This window comes from Eulemur rufifrons, chromosome 30 (assembly GCF_041146395.1).
Source record: "Eulemur rufifrons isolate Redbay chromosome 30, OSU_ERuf_1, whole genome shotgun sequence".
NCBI classification, from domain to species: Eukaryota; Metazoa; Chordata; class Mammalia; order Primates; family Lemuridae; genus Eulemur; species Eulemur rufifrons.
The window spans coordinates 18,195,114-18,214,095 of record NC_091012.1 but is presented as its reverse complement, the minus strand read 5'-3'; the positions used below and the strand labels follow the sequence as shown (position 1 = coordinate 18,214,095).

At 36.1% G+C, this 18,982-nt stretch overlaps 1 protein-coding gene across 4 annotated transcripts in view; it reads right to left on the bottom strand.

Moving 5' to 3' along the window:
* TMLHE (trimethyllysine hydroxylase, epsilon) overlaps positions 1 to 18,982 on the bottom strand; it is a 97,382-nt gene that overhangs the window by 19,439 nt on the left and 58,961 nt on the right. For 3 of the 4 annotated variants that reach the window (XM_069462969.1, XM_069462966.1, XM_069462968.1), the window contains 4 exons: positions 13,706 to 13,882; positions 10,674 to 10,953; positions 7,938 to 8,057; positions 4,006 to 4,242 (listed from right to left, as the gene is read on the bottom strand). In XM_069462969.1, the coding sequence (XP_069319070.1) occupies positions 4,006 to 4,242; positions 7,938 to 8,057; positions 10,674 to 10,953; positions 13,706 to 13,859 (791 nt within the window). In that variant the 5' untranslated portion in view covers positions 13,860 to 13,882. Of the gene's footprint in view, positions 1 to 4,005; positions 4,243 to 7,937; positions 8,058 to 10,673; positions 10,954 to 13,705; positions 13,883 to 18,611; positions 18,694 to 18,982 lie in introns of those variants that run through there. The other variant, XM_069462967.1, reaches the window with a different exon arrangement.

The window sequence follows — 18,982 nt, the reverse complement described above, 5'->3', positions numbered from 1 at the left end:
GATAAAAGATAACAAATATTGGCAAGGATGTGTAGAAAGGGGAACTCTTATACACTGTTGGTAGGAATGAAAATTAGTACAGGCAGTATGGACAACAGTATGGAGGTTCTTAAAAAAATAGAACTACCATATGATCGAAAAACCCCACTACTGGGTATATATCCAAAGGAAATGACATCAGTATGTCAAAGAGATATCTGCACTCCCATTGTGATGGTTCACTTTAGGTGTCAACTTGACTGGATTGAGAGATATTTCTATGATTGGTGAATAATTGTTTCTGGGGGTGTCTGTCAGGGAATTTCCAGGGGAGACTGGTATGTGAGACAGCAGACTAAAAGAGGAAGACCTGCCTTCACTGTGGGCAGGCATTGTCCAATTGGCTGGGAGCCTAATTGGGACAAATAGGCAGAAGAAGGGGGATTCTCTCTCTCTCCCTTTCAGAGCAGGATGTCTTTTCTCCTCCTGCCCTTGGACATTAGACTCTAGGTTCTGCTTTTGGACTCTGGGACTTATACCAGCAGCCTTCCGTAGGCTCTCAGGCCTTTGGCCTCTGACTCAGGTTTGCACTGTAAGCTTCCCTGGTTCTGAGGCTTCCAGAGTTGGACTGAGCCATGCTACCAGCTTCTCGGGTTCTCCAGCTTGCAGATGGCCTATTGTGGGACTTCTCCACCTCTGCGATCATCTGAGTAAATTCTCCCGATAAATCCCCTCTCATATATCCTATTGGTTCTGTCTCTCTGGACAACACCGCTTAATAAACTCATGTTAATGCAGCAGTATTCACAATAGCCAAGATATAAAATCAACCTGTGCTCATCAATAGATGAGTGGATAAAAAAATGTGGTATGTGGTATATATACACAGTGGAATACTAGTAAGCCAAAAAAAGAATGAAATCCTGTCATTTACAACAGCATGGATAAAGCTAGAGGATATTATGTTAAGTGAAGTAGGTCAAGCACAGAAGGACAAATACCACATAATCTTACTCACGTGTGGAATCTAAAAAAGTTATTCTCATAGAAGTAGACAGTAGAATGGTAGTTACTAGAGGCTGAAGAGAGTATGGGGCAGGGGGAGATATGGAGATGTTGATCACAAGGTACAAAGTTATAGTTAGATAGGAGAAATAAGTTCTGGTGTTCTATTGAACAGTAGGGTGCCTAGACTCAACAATAATATACTGCATGCTTCAAAATAGAAGAGAAGATTTTGAATATTCTCATTACAAAGAAATGACAAGTGTTTGAGGTGATATATATGCTAATTATCCCAATTTGATCATTATACAATCTATATATGCAGCAAAACATCACACCATATACCATAAATATGTAATCACGTGTCAATTAAAAACAAAACTTAAACATGAATATTGCTAAGAGAATATATTTTATGCGTTCTCACCACAAAAAATAAGTATGTGAGGTAATATATATGTTAATTAGCTCAATTTAATCATTACACAATGTATGTATATTTCAAAACAATATGTTATACATGATATATATAATTTTAATTTATCAATTAAAAAATAAAGTCATTGGCTCAACAAAAAAAAGATATATAAATGGCCAATAAGTACATGAAAAGGTCCTCAACATCATTAGTTATCAAAAAGATCAAATTAAAGCAGAAACTCACCATAATGGCCAAAATTAATAAGACTGACAACATCAAGTATTGACAAGGATGTGGAGCAGCTACAATTCATACATTGTTGATGACAGTGTAAAATGGTACATCTATTTTGGTAAAACTTGTTGCAGTTATTATAATACTTATCATAATACTTATGAAGCTAAACACTCACCTACTCTATGACCCAGCAATTCTACTCCTAGAATTTACCTTAGGATTTTGTGGAAATGAAAACATATTCACAAAAACACTTTTACGTGAACATTCATAGCAGCTTTATTCATAAAACTGCAAACTGGAAACAGGCCAGGTATCTATTCATGAAAGAATGTATTTATTCCAGAACAAGCAAAAATAATCTATGGTAGTAAAAAAATCAAACTATGGCTTCCTCTAGGATATGTGTATAGGGCTCTGAGGGTATTTCCTGTAGTGATAGTAGTATTTTATATTTTGATAAGGGTTTGAGTCACACAGGTGATGCATGTGTCAAAACTCAGCAACTGTATATTTAATATTTTAAAACATAATTTTATATATAGTATATACATGTATCAAAACATCACACTTAATTTTAACTTAAAACAAAAAAGGCTGTAAATATATATTGAACTCTAATGATATAAATGTTGAAGTATTTTAGGGAGACATACTGATATCTTTAACAGACTTTAAAATACATCAAAAATAAGATTAACTGATGAATGGACAGATGGAGAGGGATAGGTAATAAAGCAAATATACCAATAGTAATATCTTAATGGTAGAATCTAAGTGGTAGGTATCTATGGGTGTTTCCTGTTAAATGCTTTCAATTTTTATATATGTTTAAAAATGTTCATAATAAAATGTTGAAAAAATATTGAGTATCTACTCATCATTTTTTTTTAGTATCTACTCATCATTTTTGCCCCTACAAGCCAGAGGCAAAGGCAGGGGCAAGAGTTTATTTTTATCTTCACAGCAACTGAGTACAGTAGATATTATAACTGGAAAATCATGATCAGCAGGTTATCCAAAATCAAAAAACAATACATGGCAGTCAGGATTTTATACTGAACTCTTTCTGATTATAAAGTCTGTATTATTTGTAATATGTCAAGTTAAATTTTGCAGCTACCTCCACCCTGCCTTTGTACTTCCTCCTTCACTGCTTTATTGCTTTTCCCTAGTAATCATCACCATTTGATAAATTATATATTTGCTTATTTTTCAATTAACTATCTCCTCCTACTAGAATGAGAATTCCATGAGGGCTGGGAATTTTGTCTGATTTGCTCACAGCTGAATCGCCAGTGTCAAGGACAGTGTCTGTAGATGCTCAAGAGATATTTGCTAAGTAAATTGAATTGATGCACAGTAGAAGTTAGCTTAGACTAAGTGGAACAGGAAGGGTAAGCCATATGAAAAACAGCATAAAGAAAAGCTTGACTGAAAGATGGAAAATAATTGGCTCCAGAAACCTTAAGTAATTTGGTACATCTGGGCAGAATGTGTGTGTGTGGGGGGGGAAACATAGATTGTATGGAATCGTGCTAGAAGAGTAAGAATGAATCAGATCATGCAGAACCTTGTAAGTCATGAAAGGCACTGAGGAGACTTAGAAGGATCTTAACAGAAGAGCAACAAGATAAAACTTGGATTTTAGAAAGATGCTCTAGCTGCACATGGAAAATGAATAGAAGGGGGCTCATGGCGGAAACAAGGACATGAATTAAAGGTTTAGCAATGGTACAGAAGAGAGTGGTCTCACTGAAAGAAGTGGCACTGCAGATAGAAATCAGGGGATGGTTTGAGAAAAATTTAGGAGGTACAGTTGATAGGATTGGTTGTGTAGTGTGAGGGAGAGGGAAAACCGAAAAATGACTTTTGGTTTATGGCTTGGGAAACTTGATGGAAGGCGGTGCCATTCAGTGAAATTAGGGAAACAAGTGGAAGAGCATGCTTAAAATGAGTGGAGACAATGAGTTTCATGGTATCCAGTAGGCAATTGAATGCACTGGTCAGGAGTTTTGCATAAATCTGAGCTACAGACATAAATGTTGCTGTTGTCATGCCTTTGGGTACCCTAGCTGTTTGTTCACTGAGGATAATTTAATAACTGTTTTTCATTTTAATAGTGTTTTCATTTAAAAAATACTACCTCTACTATCTGCCCCCTCCAAAATATAGTATCCTTTGGCTGTTGGCCTATTATTCCATGAGAATTATAAGAAGAATATAAATTATTCTATAATAGAAAACTATACAGTAGCAAGATTAAAATGTGGCAGTTCTAAGGATCTTAGAGATTTTCATTGCATTAGAAGGCTAATATTTGGTAAATACATTACAATGGAGGATAGTTCTTTGGTACTCACCTGATCAAATACAGCTCTTTATTCCATGGGTAGATATTTAAGACTGGCCCAACCCCAATCATGTGGTTGTGACATTCTCCAACATTTTCAATATATTCATGCTTCAAAGGCACTTTGCTAAGGAGTTCAAATTCCTCAGGTGCCTTTTGAAGTACTTGTTCTGCTGCATAGAATCCATCTACTAGCAGCGTCCTGCCACCTGTTCCTTCATGCTTAAGACAGTGAAACACCTGAACGCTAAGGAAGGAAAAGAAAGCTCTGTTCAGTGGAGAAATTCTAGAAAATTATATATAAAATGATTACTGAATCTACTTGTGTCATTTTCTTTTTTTTTTTATTTCAGCTTCTTATGGGGGTACAAAAGTTCAGGTTACATACGTTGCCCATGTACCGCCAATCCCCCCGAGTCAGAGCTCCAGGCATGTCTGTTCCCCAGACTATATAAACAAATGTTTTGGAGAATGGAGATGGCTTTGCTAGTCTTAAAGAATGAGCAATAATTAGACTGGAATGAGATTGAGGTGAGGAGAAGGCATTCCAGGCAGAGAAAAAGCATAACCAAAGATATCAATGTGAAACAACAAGGTATATTTAAGGAAGAGAAGAAGAAGTTCCTATTGGGATAGCACCGAGAACCACAGAATGATTTTAAACTGTGAAACTCTATGGTCATATTAACATTTTAAAGAGTTGATTATGGTGCTAGTGTGGAAGACAGACTGGTGGGAAGCGAGATGAAAAAAAACACCATGGAGTCCTACTCAGCCACAAAAAACAATGGTGATCTAGCACCTCCTGTATTATCCTGGATAGAGCTGAAACCCATTCTAATAAGTGAAGTATCACAAGAATGGAAAAACAAGCACCACATGTACTCACCATCAAATTGGTATTAACTGATCAACACTTATGTGCATATGTAGTAATAACATATATCGGGTGTCGGGCAGGTGGGAGGGGAGAGGCGGGGATGGGTATGTTCACACCTAATGGGTGCCGTGCACCTGTCTGGGGGATGGACACACTTGAAGCTCTGACTCAGGTGGGGTAAAGGCAATATACGTAACCTAAACATTTGTACCCCCGTAATATGCTGAAATAAAAGAAAAATGAAAAAAAAAAAACTTGGAAAACAACTTGGATAACTGTAATAGTAAAAAAAAAAAATGTTGAGGGCTTGAGCTTAGAGAAGACCTTTGTAGAAAAGAAAACACACCTGAGAGATACTAGGGAGATAGAACTGGAAGGATTTTATAACTTGTTAAATATAAAGGATGAAGGACAGGCAAGAAATTAGAATGACTACAGGTTTCTCACTTGGGCAAACTGAAAGATGATAATGCTGTTTACTAAGACAGAGAATGCAAGCAGAAGTTAAATTGGATGATAATGAAGGAGTATCAGGGGATGAGAGGAAGAAGTTCGGGTTAGGGGCATGTTGAAATAGGTGAATTGTATGCATCTGAACAGGTTAACAGGGAAAGGGAAGGTGACAATTAATGGACTGGAAAACTACAGTAGAATATTCAAATTAATGAAGGGAAATAAAATCAATAGTAATTTAATCAAATAAGCAAAAATAAGGAAAAGTAAACAACAAATTAAACAAAAAGAAATATGGAAAAGATGAAAGGAATAGAATCAAAGATAATCTAATAAATACAATTAAAATGAGAAATGTCAGTTCTGGCCATGTTGAAATTTCTGTGAAACTTCTAGGTCAGGATTATTTAGTAGCCAGTTAAAGATGTTTAACTCAGAAGAGAGGTAGATTTCATGATTTATAGATGATAGCTAAAGCCAAGAGCATGGAAGAAGTCATTTGGAGAGATCATTTCAAGTAAGAAAAGAGAGACAAGGAGAAAACCTTGAGGAACAGTAATATTTAGGACATGGACAGGGGAAAATTATCCAGTGAAGGAGGCTGAGAAAAATGGTCAAAGATATAGGAGGAAAATTAGGAAAGAAGGGATATTTAAGAAAAGGTAGTGGTTAATTATATGTCCCAGGGGTCAAGTAAGATGAAGGTACACACTGTATATGGCACTAAGTTAGTTGCTGGTGATGCTGGAGAGAATAATTTTAATTGGGGGGGGGGCAGGGTTGGGAAAACTAGCTGCCTATGGGTTTGGGGAGTGAATGGGAAGTGAGAATGGAAAGATATTGAATGTAGATAATTCTTTTAATAAGATTAGCCATGAAGGGGAGGATAAATACATGGCTGTAGCTGGAGGGAGATAGAGTCCAGGGAAGTATAAAAGTAGAGAATTAAGATATGAGAAGTTGATAAGAAGGAGTCACTAGGTATGGAAAGGCTGAAGATAGAGGAGACAGAAATCCACAAGGAGGCTGGAAAGGACGAGATCCAGAACAAAGATAGCTTTAGACAGGGCAAAGCATATAGTAGTGAAGATGATGAGGATGATCATGATGATGAATAAAATGATAACAATAATAGCTAATATTTATTGAACACTTAATATATGTCAGGCAGTATTCCAAGTGCTTTAAATATATCATGTAATTTAATCCTTAGAAACACCAATGGGTAGGTTTTATTACTAGTCCCATTTTACACATGAAGAACCTGAGGCACAGAGAAGTTAAGTTACTTGTGTAAGATCACAAATTTATTACATGTTCAGGCTGGGATGCAAATCCAGGTCTGGTTGATGCCATAGCTGGAACTCTTATCCACTATTACCATACCACTAATCTACTTAGTCCTTGCTATTGATTAGAAAGGGTTAAATTAAAGGCACAGACAATTGTTTATCTCCTGTATTGGTCATGAAGGGAAGAGCTTATCAGTATTTGAACCTCAGTCCCTGTCCAGCTGCTTCTTATTCCATTTCCTCTTTCTTCCTTTTGCATCCCCTAAAGTGAGGATGCAGGGTTATTGATCTCTTCATATATTGACAACATGGAGCAGGATCTCTAAAAGCTGCTTTGTTCTTCCTCCATTGAACCAAACATTCTTAAATTCTAAACTCTTAAAGGATATCAATGTAACCATAATCAATTGTATATTATCATCTTCTCATACAGTCTTCATAAATCCATATTACTAATATCTTTGTGTCTCAGGATCATCATGCATATGCAGAAGCAAGATCAACAACAACGAAATAACCATGGAGGTGCCTCTACTAAGTAGCAAATATTAATAGTAGGAAAGTTAAGTATGGTATAGATCATCTTTGGCTCAAGAGCTTCTGATTCCATGTGAAAAACGTTATGTTTCAGTCATTCCTCCTCTCCACCTTCTTAAAAATCAGATTCAAATTCCTCTTAGTATCATTCCCAAAGTATCTGTGTTTGCATGACTAACCCCTTTGCAACATGTTAATAACTATATGCAAGAAAACTGTACACATTCCAAAACTAATGATCAGCCAATACATTTTTGGGGGTAATTTATAATTACTTTAAGAAAAAATATAAATTTAATAAAGTTAAGACTCCATTTATGTAGTAAGGAGGGTTTTCAATCACTTAAATGTTTTTCATTGTTAGCAAAGTTTATTGAAGGGTGTTATGGTTCATTCTTAACAACAACAAAAAAACCCATATACTCCAAGTAAAAGGGAGGGAAGCAGTAATGAAGATAAAATTTGTTAAGGATCACCTATGCACCCTTTACTCTGCTAGGTGACCTTTGAGTTAGCTTTTATCACCCCATTTTACATATGAAGCAGGTCTCAGAGAAATATTGGTCACCTTATTAAAAATTTTTTATTCCCACAAGTCTAAAGAAGACTGAACTAGGGTATTTAAAAATGATCATGTTTCTAGGGAAAGAGAAGGGAACAGTCATACAAATCTGCAGCATCAGATATGATCTTGGTTCAAATACAATGAAAAGTGATTAAGAAACTACTCAAGACAATCACATATAAAGACCCTACTCTGCAAAAGTCTAGTCCACCTACCCACAGGGCTCTTGAAAATAAGTAGTGTCAGTATGCCGATCCAGAGCTAGCTTGGTGTATGCCGTGTCACCTCTGGAGAAGTCTGAAGTGAAATACCACATCCTCCCATAGATGGTTTCCCTGCCATGAGATAAAGGAAGACTTATTAGCTATTTGAAATCTTCATTCTTGCCTTTTGAAACTCTTTCCAATACTTTCTTTAATTACTCACAAATAACAATAGATTTTTTTTGGTTACAGATTTTCATCCGCAAGGTGAAAATGACAGTGGAATACAACAGTCTTGACAATTCTGTCACTGATTAACATTCTAGGAAATCAAGAGGAAAGCTGTGGGAATATAATGTATTCTGAAAGTTTAGAGAATCATCCCTCTCTGTTAATGTGCCTGTTTTTCATAGCCTTCACATTCAAGGTGCTTTTCTATGCTTACATTCCTTTCATAGAAAAAGATGATATGACTACTTCTGGAAGTGATTTTTAACTTTATTTAAAAATTTTATAACTGTTGTCTTTATTAATATTCTTACTTCTTTCAATAATAGTGTTAATTTCCTAATATCTTGGATAATCCAATTTGCAAGAGTGACTGAAGAGTTTCATATTCTTCTTGTGACATAGAAGTGATTAATGTAGATCCTTACTTATCTTTTGGATGTGGAGGAATAAGGAAAAGAGAAAAAGATGGTATTTAGTGAGACTTGCTGTACCATTGTTGTTGCATCTCTCTTTCAGGTATACATCATAGATTTTGATTTTATAATCATTTTCATTGTGGGTTCAAAGCTTTCAGAGTTCATCTTATTCTCTGAACCCTCCAAGTCCAAACAGGAAATAGTCTTCCTTTCAAACTATAATCTCTAAGGCTCTCTCAATTTCACTTGAAAGTTTTCAAAGTGTGTTTCAAACTGACTGGCTCACAGATGCTATTGATTATGCTCTTCTAGTACAGGGCAAATGACCCAGCATGATACTTGCTGCACAATGAGCTATATCTCTGGACCTTATTAAGTAAAAGGAAAAGTACTAATTATAGTAAAGTAGGTTTATATCACATTTAACACTATAGAAGATCAATTTATATACCACTTAGAAAAGCAGAATGGTAATAAAAAGAACACTGTGTTTAGGATCAGGAAACCTGGACTATTTGAATTTCAATTCTATTGCTTACTAGCAAAGCAATTCTGGGCAAACCACTTAGTATATCTGAGCGTCAGGTGCCTCATCAGAACAGGAGACAAAACATGCACTGATCAGGATTATTATAATGACCAAAGGAAAATAGTGGGTATGAATGTGCTGGTTAAACGCTATATAGCCATATAAATGCTAAGGCAATATTATTAAAAACCAGTCTCTGAATCAAGCCTTAGGAGTCATACAAAGTCAAAACTGAGTGATCTTTAGACACCACCTTATTCAATCCTCTTTTGAACAGATGGGGAAAATAGAGGACAGTGGGGGTCAGGTGTGCGTGTGTGTGTGTGTGTGTGTGTGTATAATGGACTTGCCTATTATCATATAAGTGCTTGATCGTAGAGCTCAGACTACTGCCCAGTTCTCTTACTAACAGTCAGTGCTCTTTCTAGTGTACAATAATTTTTCACTTCAGGGATCACTGGGCCAGAAAAATATACCTGCGGGGAGTTAGCTACACTCCCCGCAAAGAGGATTTTCCTTCCAGTCGGGTCTCTCAGGCAGGGGTAGTCGCAAAGGATGAAAAAATAGTAGGAAACAGAAATAAAAGAATAATAATAAAAATACACAGAGCCAAAGATATAGTTTATAAAGTAAAGGTTTATGAAGTTAGACAAAGGAGGAGTCTGGAAGGTATATATTTCTCCCGTGGAAATATAACAAAGACTGAAACTCCACACAGGTACTTTATAGGGTAGATACAGGCTCCCCATTGCCAAGGGCAATGGGATTTACATACTAACAGGCAGTTTGGTTTAGGGTCAAAGTCTTCTAAAAGGCTACTACAGATCCTTTAACTAACTCTATCTAGGTGAACAATGAGTTACAAAATCTTCTTAGGGAAAACTTCTAAGTTTTATGATAAGGCTATTACTTTAGCAAAAAACAGAGACATCTTGGCTCCGGTAATTATGTTCTTGGAGACAGAGAGGATCTCAGAAGTCAACATGAGCTGTGCCTTGTGCTAATTACTTGAACTGCATGGTTCTGTCTGGGCCAGCTTGGGCATTAGCATATCTATTTGATCAGCTCTCATCTCAGGTGGCCTTTGATCAGCTCTGGCAACCTATGGCCCTAGGTGAAGCCTGTCTTGTCTTTCAAAACAGGTGAGAACCATAGGCCCAGCTTACAGCTGTCTCTTTGAAATGCAGCTGTTACTGACCAATGAGACACCCTTCTGAGGGGAGGCAGCTTTTGAACTAACACATTTATTTTTTCTTTAAGGCAAAGCCTTATTTGACTTCTGAAATCAAATCTTGTCTCCAAAAATACAGGGGGCATTTCTATAACTCAGTATTCTTAGGCTCAACATACACCAATGACTTTGAAGGCATCATTATATTTATCACGTAAGTGTCTTTAGAGATTAGAAGTCCAGGCCTTAAATAAAGCACTGTATGTGGGAGTCCCCTTCCTTATTCAAGCCACAAATATTCTGGATTAAAAACAAGGGTGACCATACCTGTTACATTTATTTATTGTTGCTCATGCTCAAGAAATTATAGTACTGTGGATTTAAGGAAACTAATGAGTTACCTGATCAAGCTGATCCTTTTTGCCAACTTCTCTGTATGGTCTTGAGTGGGAGGGACATTTTCTACAAATGCAATTCCATAAAGCAGAAAGTTCTGCAGAAACTTCTTCAATCCCTCCTTGGTTTCTAAGAAGCTCTGAAAATCTACAGATGGAACTTGAGCTTGCTGGTAGATTTCAGCATTCCATAATATTCTAGGCTGGATGACCTTTTGTTTCTGCCCTTCATAGCTGTTTTTCACCAGCCAATCCAAATCATATCTAGTCACATGACCATCTGGCCCTTTTAAGGGGAAAAATAAAAGACATTAAAATAATAATTAAAAATATTGCCAATAATTTATGACTAGGACCTCAAAAGTAAATGTAACAAAACCAAAAACAAACAAATGGAACTTAATTAAACTAAAAAGCTTCTGCACAGCAAAAGAAATAATCAACACAGTAAATAGACAACCTACAGATTGGGAGAAAATATTCATAGACTATGCATCTGACAAAGCACTAATATCCAGAATCTACAAGGAACTCAATCAACTTAGCAAGAAAAAACCAGATAACCTCATTTAAAAAGTGGGCAAAAGACATGAACAGACATTTTTTCAAAAGAAGAGATACAAATGGCCAACAAGTATATGAAAAAATGCTCAACATCACTAATCATCAGGGAAATGTAAATTAAAAGCACAGTGAGATACTTCCTTACCCCTGTCAGAATGGCCGTAATTAAAAAGTTAAAAAACTATAGAAGTTGGCACTGATTCAGTGAAAAGGGAATGCTTATACACTGTTGGTGGGAATGGAAATTAGTACAACCTCTATGGAAAACAGTATGGAGATTCATGAAAGAACTAAAAGTAGACCTACCATTTGATCCAGCAATCCCACTACTGGGTATATACCAAAAGGAAGACATCCCATCAAAAAGATATCTGCACTTTTGTTTTTATTGCAGCACAATTCACAATTGCAAAGACATGGAATCAACCTAAGTGCCCATCAGTTAATGAGTGGATAAAGAAAATGTGGCTTATATTATATCATAGTATATATATGATATATGTGTATATACCATGGAATGCTACTCAGTCATAAAAAAGAATGAAACAATGACTTTTGCAGCAACTTGGATGGAACTGGAAGCCATTATCCTAAGTGAAATATCTCAGGAATGGAAACACAAATACCACATGTTCTCACATATAAGTCGGAGATAAACAGTGGGTATACATCATTATACAGAGTGGTATCATAGACTTGGGAGACTCAGAATATGGGAAAGTGGGAGGGAGGATGAGGGATCAAAAATTATCTGTCGGGTACAATGTACACTCTGCATGACAGGTACACTAAAAGCCCTGACTTCACTACCACACAGTTCATCCATGTAAAAAAAAAAACTACTTGTATTGCCTAAATCCATTGAAATAAAAAAAAAAAAGGAAAAAAGAAAAAGAAATTCTGGACCTGAAGTATTCATCAAATGAAATATAAAATACATTTGAATGTTTTGACAACAGACTAGATCAAGCAAAAGAAAGAATTTCAGAACTTGAAGACAGGTCTTTTGAAATAATGTAGTCAGACAAAAATAAAGAAAAAAGAATAAAAAAGAATGAGAAAATTATTTGTGACATATAGGACACGACAAAGTGACAAAATACAGGAATTTTTGGTGTCGAAGAAGTTAAAGAGAAAACAAAAGTGATAGAACACCTATTTAAGGGAAAAACAGATTTTTTAATGTTGAGTTTTATTTTTTTATTTTATTTTTTTTTATTTCAGCATATTATGTACCGTATGTTGAGTTCTGAAAGTTATTTAGTCCTAGTCCTAGTCAGGACGTGAAGATGTTCACCAATGTCCTTTTCTAGAAGTTTTATAGTTTTATGTTTTACATTTAAGTCCACAGTGTATTTTGAGCTAATTTTTGTATAAGGTGTGAGACTTTAGTTGAGGGTCTTTTATTTTTTTGCTATGGATGTCCAATTGCTCCAATACTAATTGTTGAATAGACTATCTGTCCTCCATTGAATGGCTGGCACTTTTGCCAAAGCTCAGTTGTCTATATTTCTGTGGAACCGCTTCTGGGTTCTCTATTCTGTTTCATTGATCTATGTGTCTATCACTCCACCAATATCACACTGTCTTAATTACTGAAGTCTTAACATCAGGAAGTCATTCTTCTAACTTCATTCTTTTTCAAAATTGTGTTGGCTATTCTAGGGCCTATGCATTTCCATTTATATTTGAGAACAAGCTTCTTTATAACTATAAAGGAATCTTGCTGAGATTTTGACAGGAATTACATTAAAACTATAGATAGATTTGAAGAAAATTAACATCTTTAGTATGTCAAGTCTTCCCATTCATGAACATGGTTTGTCTCTCCAAGTACTTATGTCTTCTTTCACTTCTTTCAGCAGCATTTTATAATTTTTATCATATAGATCTTTTACATATTTTGTTAGATTTATACCTAAGTACTTAAATTTCTTTGAAGCAATTAAAATAGTCATTTTTCACTGCAGTTGCTGCATATTCATTGTACCTATATAAAAATGCAATTGATTTTTGTGTGTTCATTTTGTATTCTGTGACCTTATTGAATTCACTTATTAGTTGTAGCAGTTTTGTGATAGATTACCTAGACTATGTAATCAGTGAGGTATCTGCAAATAAAGAGATATTTCCTTTCTAATATGTATGCATTTTATTTATTTTTCTTGCTTTATTGTGATGACTAGAACTTTCAGTACTATGTTAAATAAGAGTGGGGAGAACAGACACTCTTGCCATGTTTCTATCTTAGAGGGAAAGCATTTAGTCTCATCATTAAGTATAATGTTAGCTGTGGATTACAATTTTATTTGAAGAGAAAAACAAAAGGTTCCAAAAATGCTTCCAAAACAAGGAAAAAAGAAAAAAAGTAGCTAAAAGAATACCCAGTTTTGGAAAGGGGCAAATCATTTTTCACAAAATAATTGTTCTTTAGAAGAATACCCCAAAGAAGAACAAGTCTTCTGTCCACTCACAAGTAAAAAAGAGTGTGGTCTCATCCAGACGAATAGTCTTTGGCTTGATACATAAATCCACACTTGCAGTGTCCAGGTTGCGCTGGTGAGTCTTAGAGTTGTAGCAAGATGCTGAGCGGCAGTGGTCTCGAAGCCAGACGTAATCAAAGCGCATCACAGTGTTAGCATATTGCAGTTCTAGGAAAAAGATCACATTCATCAAAAATATTTATTAAGAAAACTCAAAAAAATCAGTAGCCAGAAAATTTTCTTCAAAAAGTCTTCTACCAAGAAAGAAGCAAGAGCACTTGCTCCTTATCAGATATTAGAACATGCTATAGAGCTGCAGTCCCCAACCCCCAGGCCGTGGACCAGTCAGTACCAGTTTGCAGCCTGTTAGGAACCTGGGTGGCACAGCAGGAGGTGAGCGGCAGATGAGTCAGCAATGCTTCATGTGAATTTACAACTGCTCCCCATCACTCGCATCACTGCCTGAGCTCTGCCTCCTGTCAGATCAACAGCAGCATTAGATTCTCATAGGAGCACGAGCCCTACTGTAAACTGCGCATGCAAGGGATGTAAACTGTGTGCTCCTTATGAGACTCTAATGCCCAATGATCTGAGGTGGAGCTGAGGCTGTGATGCTAGTGCTGGGGAGCAGCTGCAAATGCAGATTATCATTAGCAGAGAGGTTTGACTGCACAATAAATGTAATGCACTTGAATCATCCCAAAACTATCCCCACCCCTGATCTGTGGACAAACTGTCTTCCATGAAACTGGTCCCTGGTGCCAAAAAGCTTAGGGACTGCTGCTATAGAAATTCTATAATTAAAATGGTGTGATGTTGGTATGGGAATAGACATATAAAACAATGGAAGAGTATAAATGCCCAAAAATATACTTAAATGCATATGGAAATCTGGTATGTAATAAAGTGACAGTGAAAATCGCTACGGAAAAGAATTTTTAAATAAATGGTGTTAGGACAACTAGATAGTTATTTGGAAAAAGATAAATTTGTGTCCATATCTCATGTTTTCACCAGGTCACCAAGATAAACTCACAATATGTAAGAGTTCTAAATTTTGAACATGAAACTATTCAAGTGCTTTTTAAAAAAGGAAATATGGGTGGGGTACAGTATATACAGGAGGTCCTTGTACTATTCTGGCAAATTTTCTGTTAGTTTGAGGTTATACCATAATGAAAAGTTACAAAAAACATCAAAGACTAGGTTACTCATTTAGAAAAGGTAAACAAAACAAGATAGAATTTACCAAAGAAAAGAAAAATAAATTCTGGCTTAATATCATTCAGAAAAGTAAATTTCTGATAAAATGAAATATAAAAATTAAAACAATATGTTGACAACCTTGAGGTAGCAAACGTTGTTTTATATGACACAAAAGCATAAAAGATGAATTTATCTACGTGAAAATAAAAACCTTCTGTTTTGTAAACAATATGAAGACAAACTTAAAAGACAAGTAATAGGCAAAATATCCAAAACATAAAAGGATTAATACCCAGCATATAGAATAAATCCTTGTCATTAAATATAAAATCCTAACAGAAAAATGGGTGAGTGATGTCAATAGAAAAGTTACCAAAGTGACCAGTAAATACATGAACTGCCCCCAGGCTTAGTAGTAATCAAAGGAATGGGTGTTGAAACCAAAATGAGATACCATCTTATAACAATCAGAACTGGAACATTTTTTTTAATTTCAGCTTATTATGGGGGTACAAAAGCTTGGGGGAGGGGATGGGTGTATACCTACTTGATGAGTGCGATGCACACTGTCTGGGGAATCGACACGCTTGAAGGGGAACATTTTTAAAATTTGATTAAAATGAGTGTTTTTAAGGATGTGGGGAAATACATATTCTCAAACATTTAGCAGTAGAAGTATAAATTGTTAAAGCCACACTAGATGGCAATCTGGAAGTTTCTATAAAAATAATAAAAACTGTGTGTATTTATTGTTTGACCAAGAAATTCACCTCTCAGTATTTATTTTATGGAAACTGTTACACACATGGAGGAGCACACAAAGATATTCATAATAGTGTTGTTTATAATAGCAAAAATATTAGAAAATAAGATTAAATGTCTATCATTTGGGGAAGTGGAGGAATAGCTGAATAAATTGTGGTTTATCCCATTATAAGATATTAAGCAACATAACGACACCAATCGGATATCAGACTGAGGTGGGGGGTGGGGGAGGGATGGGGGTATGCCTACACAATGAGTGCATTGCGCACCGTTTGGGGAATGGTCACGCTTGAAGGTGCTGACTTGGGAAGGGGGGGTGGGAAAGGGAGGGATATATACCTACATGATGGGTGCAACGCGCACTACCTGGGGAACAGACACGCCTGGAGCTTTGACTTGGGGGGAAAGGCGGTACATGGGCAACGTATGTAACCTGCAATTCTGTATCCCCCATAACAATAAGATGAAAAAAAAAAAAAGGATATTAAGCAACAGTTTCCTAAAAATGGTGTACCTATACTCTTCCCATTGACTCCCACTGTTATAATCATTCTCATTTTAAGGACAAGAAAACTAAGGTTCAGAGATGTTAAGTAACTTTGTAAGATAAAATAATCATTAGGCGGTAGAGCTAGTATATGAACACAAGTTGTACAACCTAATAGCTCACTATACTAATGTTTCCCAAAATGTAGCCTTCAGAATCTGGAGGTGAGACTTCTGGAAAAGCACAGTGAAGATCTTGGCAAATTCTCTCCCCCAAAAGCAATGATAAAACTGAACAAAACTTAAAAATGACCATTGTAGCACTCAGGAAATTTTCTAAAGACATAATAAATTAAGAAGTATTCATTCTATTTTTAATTTCTTTAGGAACTTCCATGCTGTTTTCCATAATGGCTGCATTAATCTACATTCCCACTATCAGTGTACAAGAGTTCCTTTTTCTCCACATCCTTTCTAACACTTGTTATCTCTTGTCTTTTTGATAGTAGGTATCCTAATGGGTGTTAGGTGGTATTTCATAGTTTTGATTTGCAACTGATTATTGGTGATGTTGATATCTTTTCATATATCTGTTGGCTATTTTTATGTTCTTTGGAGAAATGTATAATCAGATCCATTGCCCATTTTTAATTGGGTTATATGTTTCCTTGCTACTGAGTTTGAATTCCTTATATATTTTGGATATTAGCCCTTGGTTTGCAAATATTTTCTCCCATTGTGTAGGTTCTCTCTTCATTCTGTTGACTGTTTCCTTTGCTGTGCAGAAGCTTTTTAGATTGATGTAATCCCATTTGTCTATTTGTGCTTTTGAGGTTATATCCAAAAAATCTTTGTCCAGAAGAATGTTATGGGGCTTTCCCCTTAAGTTTTTTCTAGTAGTTTTAGAAAGTCTTATGTTTCAGGCCTTATGTTTAAGTCTTATCAGAATTGAATTGATTTTTGTATATGGTGTGAGATGAGAATCTAATTTCATTCTTTTGCCTTCTGGGTATGTATCCAAAGGAACTGAAATCACCACCTTGTAAAGACATCTGCACTCCCATGTTCATTGCAGCATTATTCATAAAAGCCAAGATATGAAAACAACCTAGGTATCTGTCAGTGGATGAATATAAGAAACTGTGGTATATGTGTGTACACATATACACATCACAGTGGAATATGATTCATCTTTTAAAAAGGAGGAAATTCTGCCATTTGCCACAATATGGATGAAGCTAGAGGACATTATGCTAAGTGAAATAAGCCAGGCACAGAAAAACAAATACTGCATGATCTCAGTTACATGTGGAATCTAAAAACAAAGAGTCAAATATACACAGACAGAGAATAAACCAGTGGTTATCAGTGGTGTGAGGGGAGAGGAGAAAATGGGAGATGTAGGTCAAAGGATACAAAGTAGTAGATATGTAGGATGAACATATCTAGAGATCTAATGTACAATATGATGACTATAGTTAGTAAAAGTGAATTGTATTTGGGATTTTTGCTAAATGAGTAGATTGTAGTTGCTCTTGCCACAAAAAATGGGTAACTATATGAGATGATGGATATGTTAATTTGCTTCAATATAGTAACCATTTTAGAATATATATGTACCTCATAACATCATGTTATATAGTTTAAACATACACAATAAAATTTATTTTCAAAAAAAGCTTTTATTCAGGAAAAACTACTGAACTTTGGGTAAGAACAATGGGCATCTGCGATGTGTTTTAGCCTAAGGTGCTCCCACTCACTACCCTCCACCACCCCCACCTCCATCAGCAATAGTTTCATAAAGGTGGGCAAACCAAGAAAACCAGTAGTGTTACTGCTAATGTGAACTAACTTGATTTGTAGCAGAGCATGCATAAAAACTCCATGCCCCTGGGTGTTGTTGAAAACCATCAGGGAAGGCATACTGGTTGGGGCAAGCAACAGACAAGAAGAATAGTCAGAAATCTAACAAGGGGATAAAGGGAATAAGGCAGCTATAATGGGCCTTGAAAAGCTCCCAGACATCCCCAATGTTCGGAAGCGTGTGCACATATGCAAGGCTGTGTGCACACTGAAGAGAGACTGGAAATCGCCCTATTATCTACACATCCATAGAAGAAAATGAGGCTTTGTGCAGGCACAAAGGAGACAAGAATGACAGAAAGTAAAAACCATGGCAAACTTTTAAATAGCCTGAACTTTGAATGTTTGCCTCAAACCACACAGAGATCCATTGGCAAAGGGAAGAAGCTTTACTGGCTTAGGATTTTAAGCATAACCTCTGACCAATAGCTGGCTGGCCAATAAACTATACTAGGGTTTCTCAACCTGATGCCTCAGCTAGTTACTATGGATACTGGGGTCAGATAATATTTTGTTGTAGGACACTGTCCTATGCATTATAGGATGCTTAGTAACATCCCCAATATCTACTCACCAGATGTCAGTAGCATCTTCCTCTCCAGTTGTGCCAACCAAAAATGTCTCCCGACAATGCCAAATGTTCCCTGAGGGTCAAAACAGACCCCCTCTGAGAGCCACTGGGCTATGGTGACCACAGTGCAATGCCTAGGAAGCCATAGATAAAAATAAAAACAAGAAGTAAAAATAAAACCTCAGCAGAGATATCAGTGGCAACACACAGCAGGAGACACAGACTCCACAGAATTACTCCAGGCAAGTCAGTAAACAAATACACCAAAAACAAACAAAAAAAATAGTATCCCTGGGGAGGTCAGCCTCAGTTTTTACAACATATTATCTAAAATGTACAGATTTCAACAAAAAAAATGAAGTATGTATAGAAAC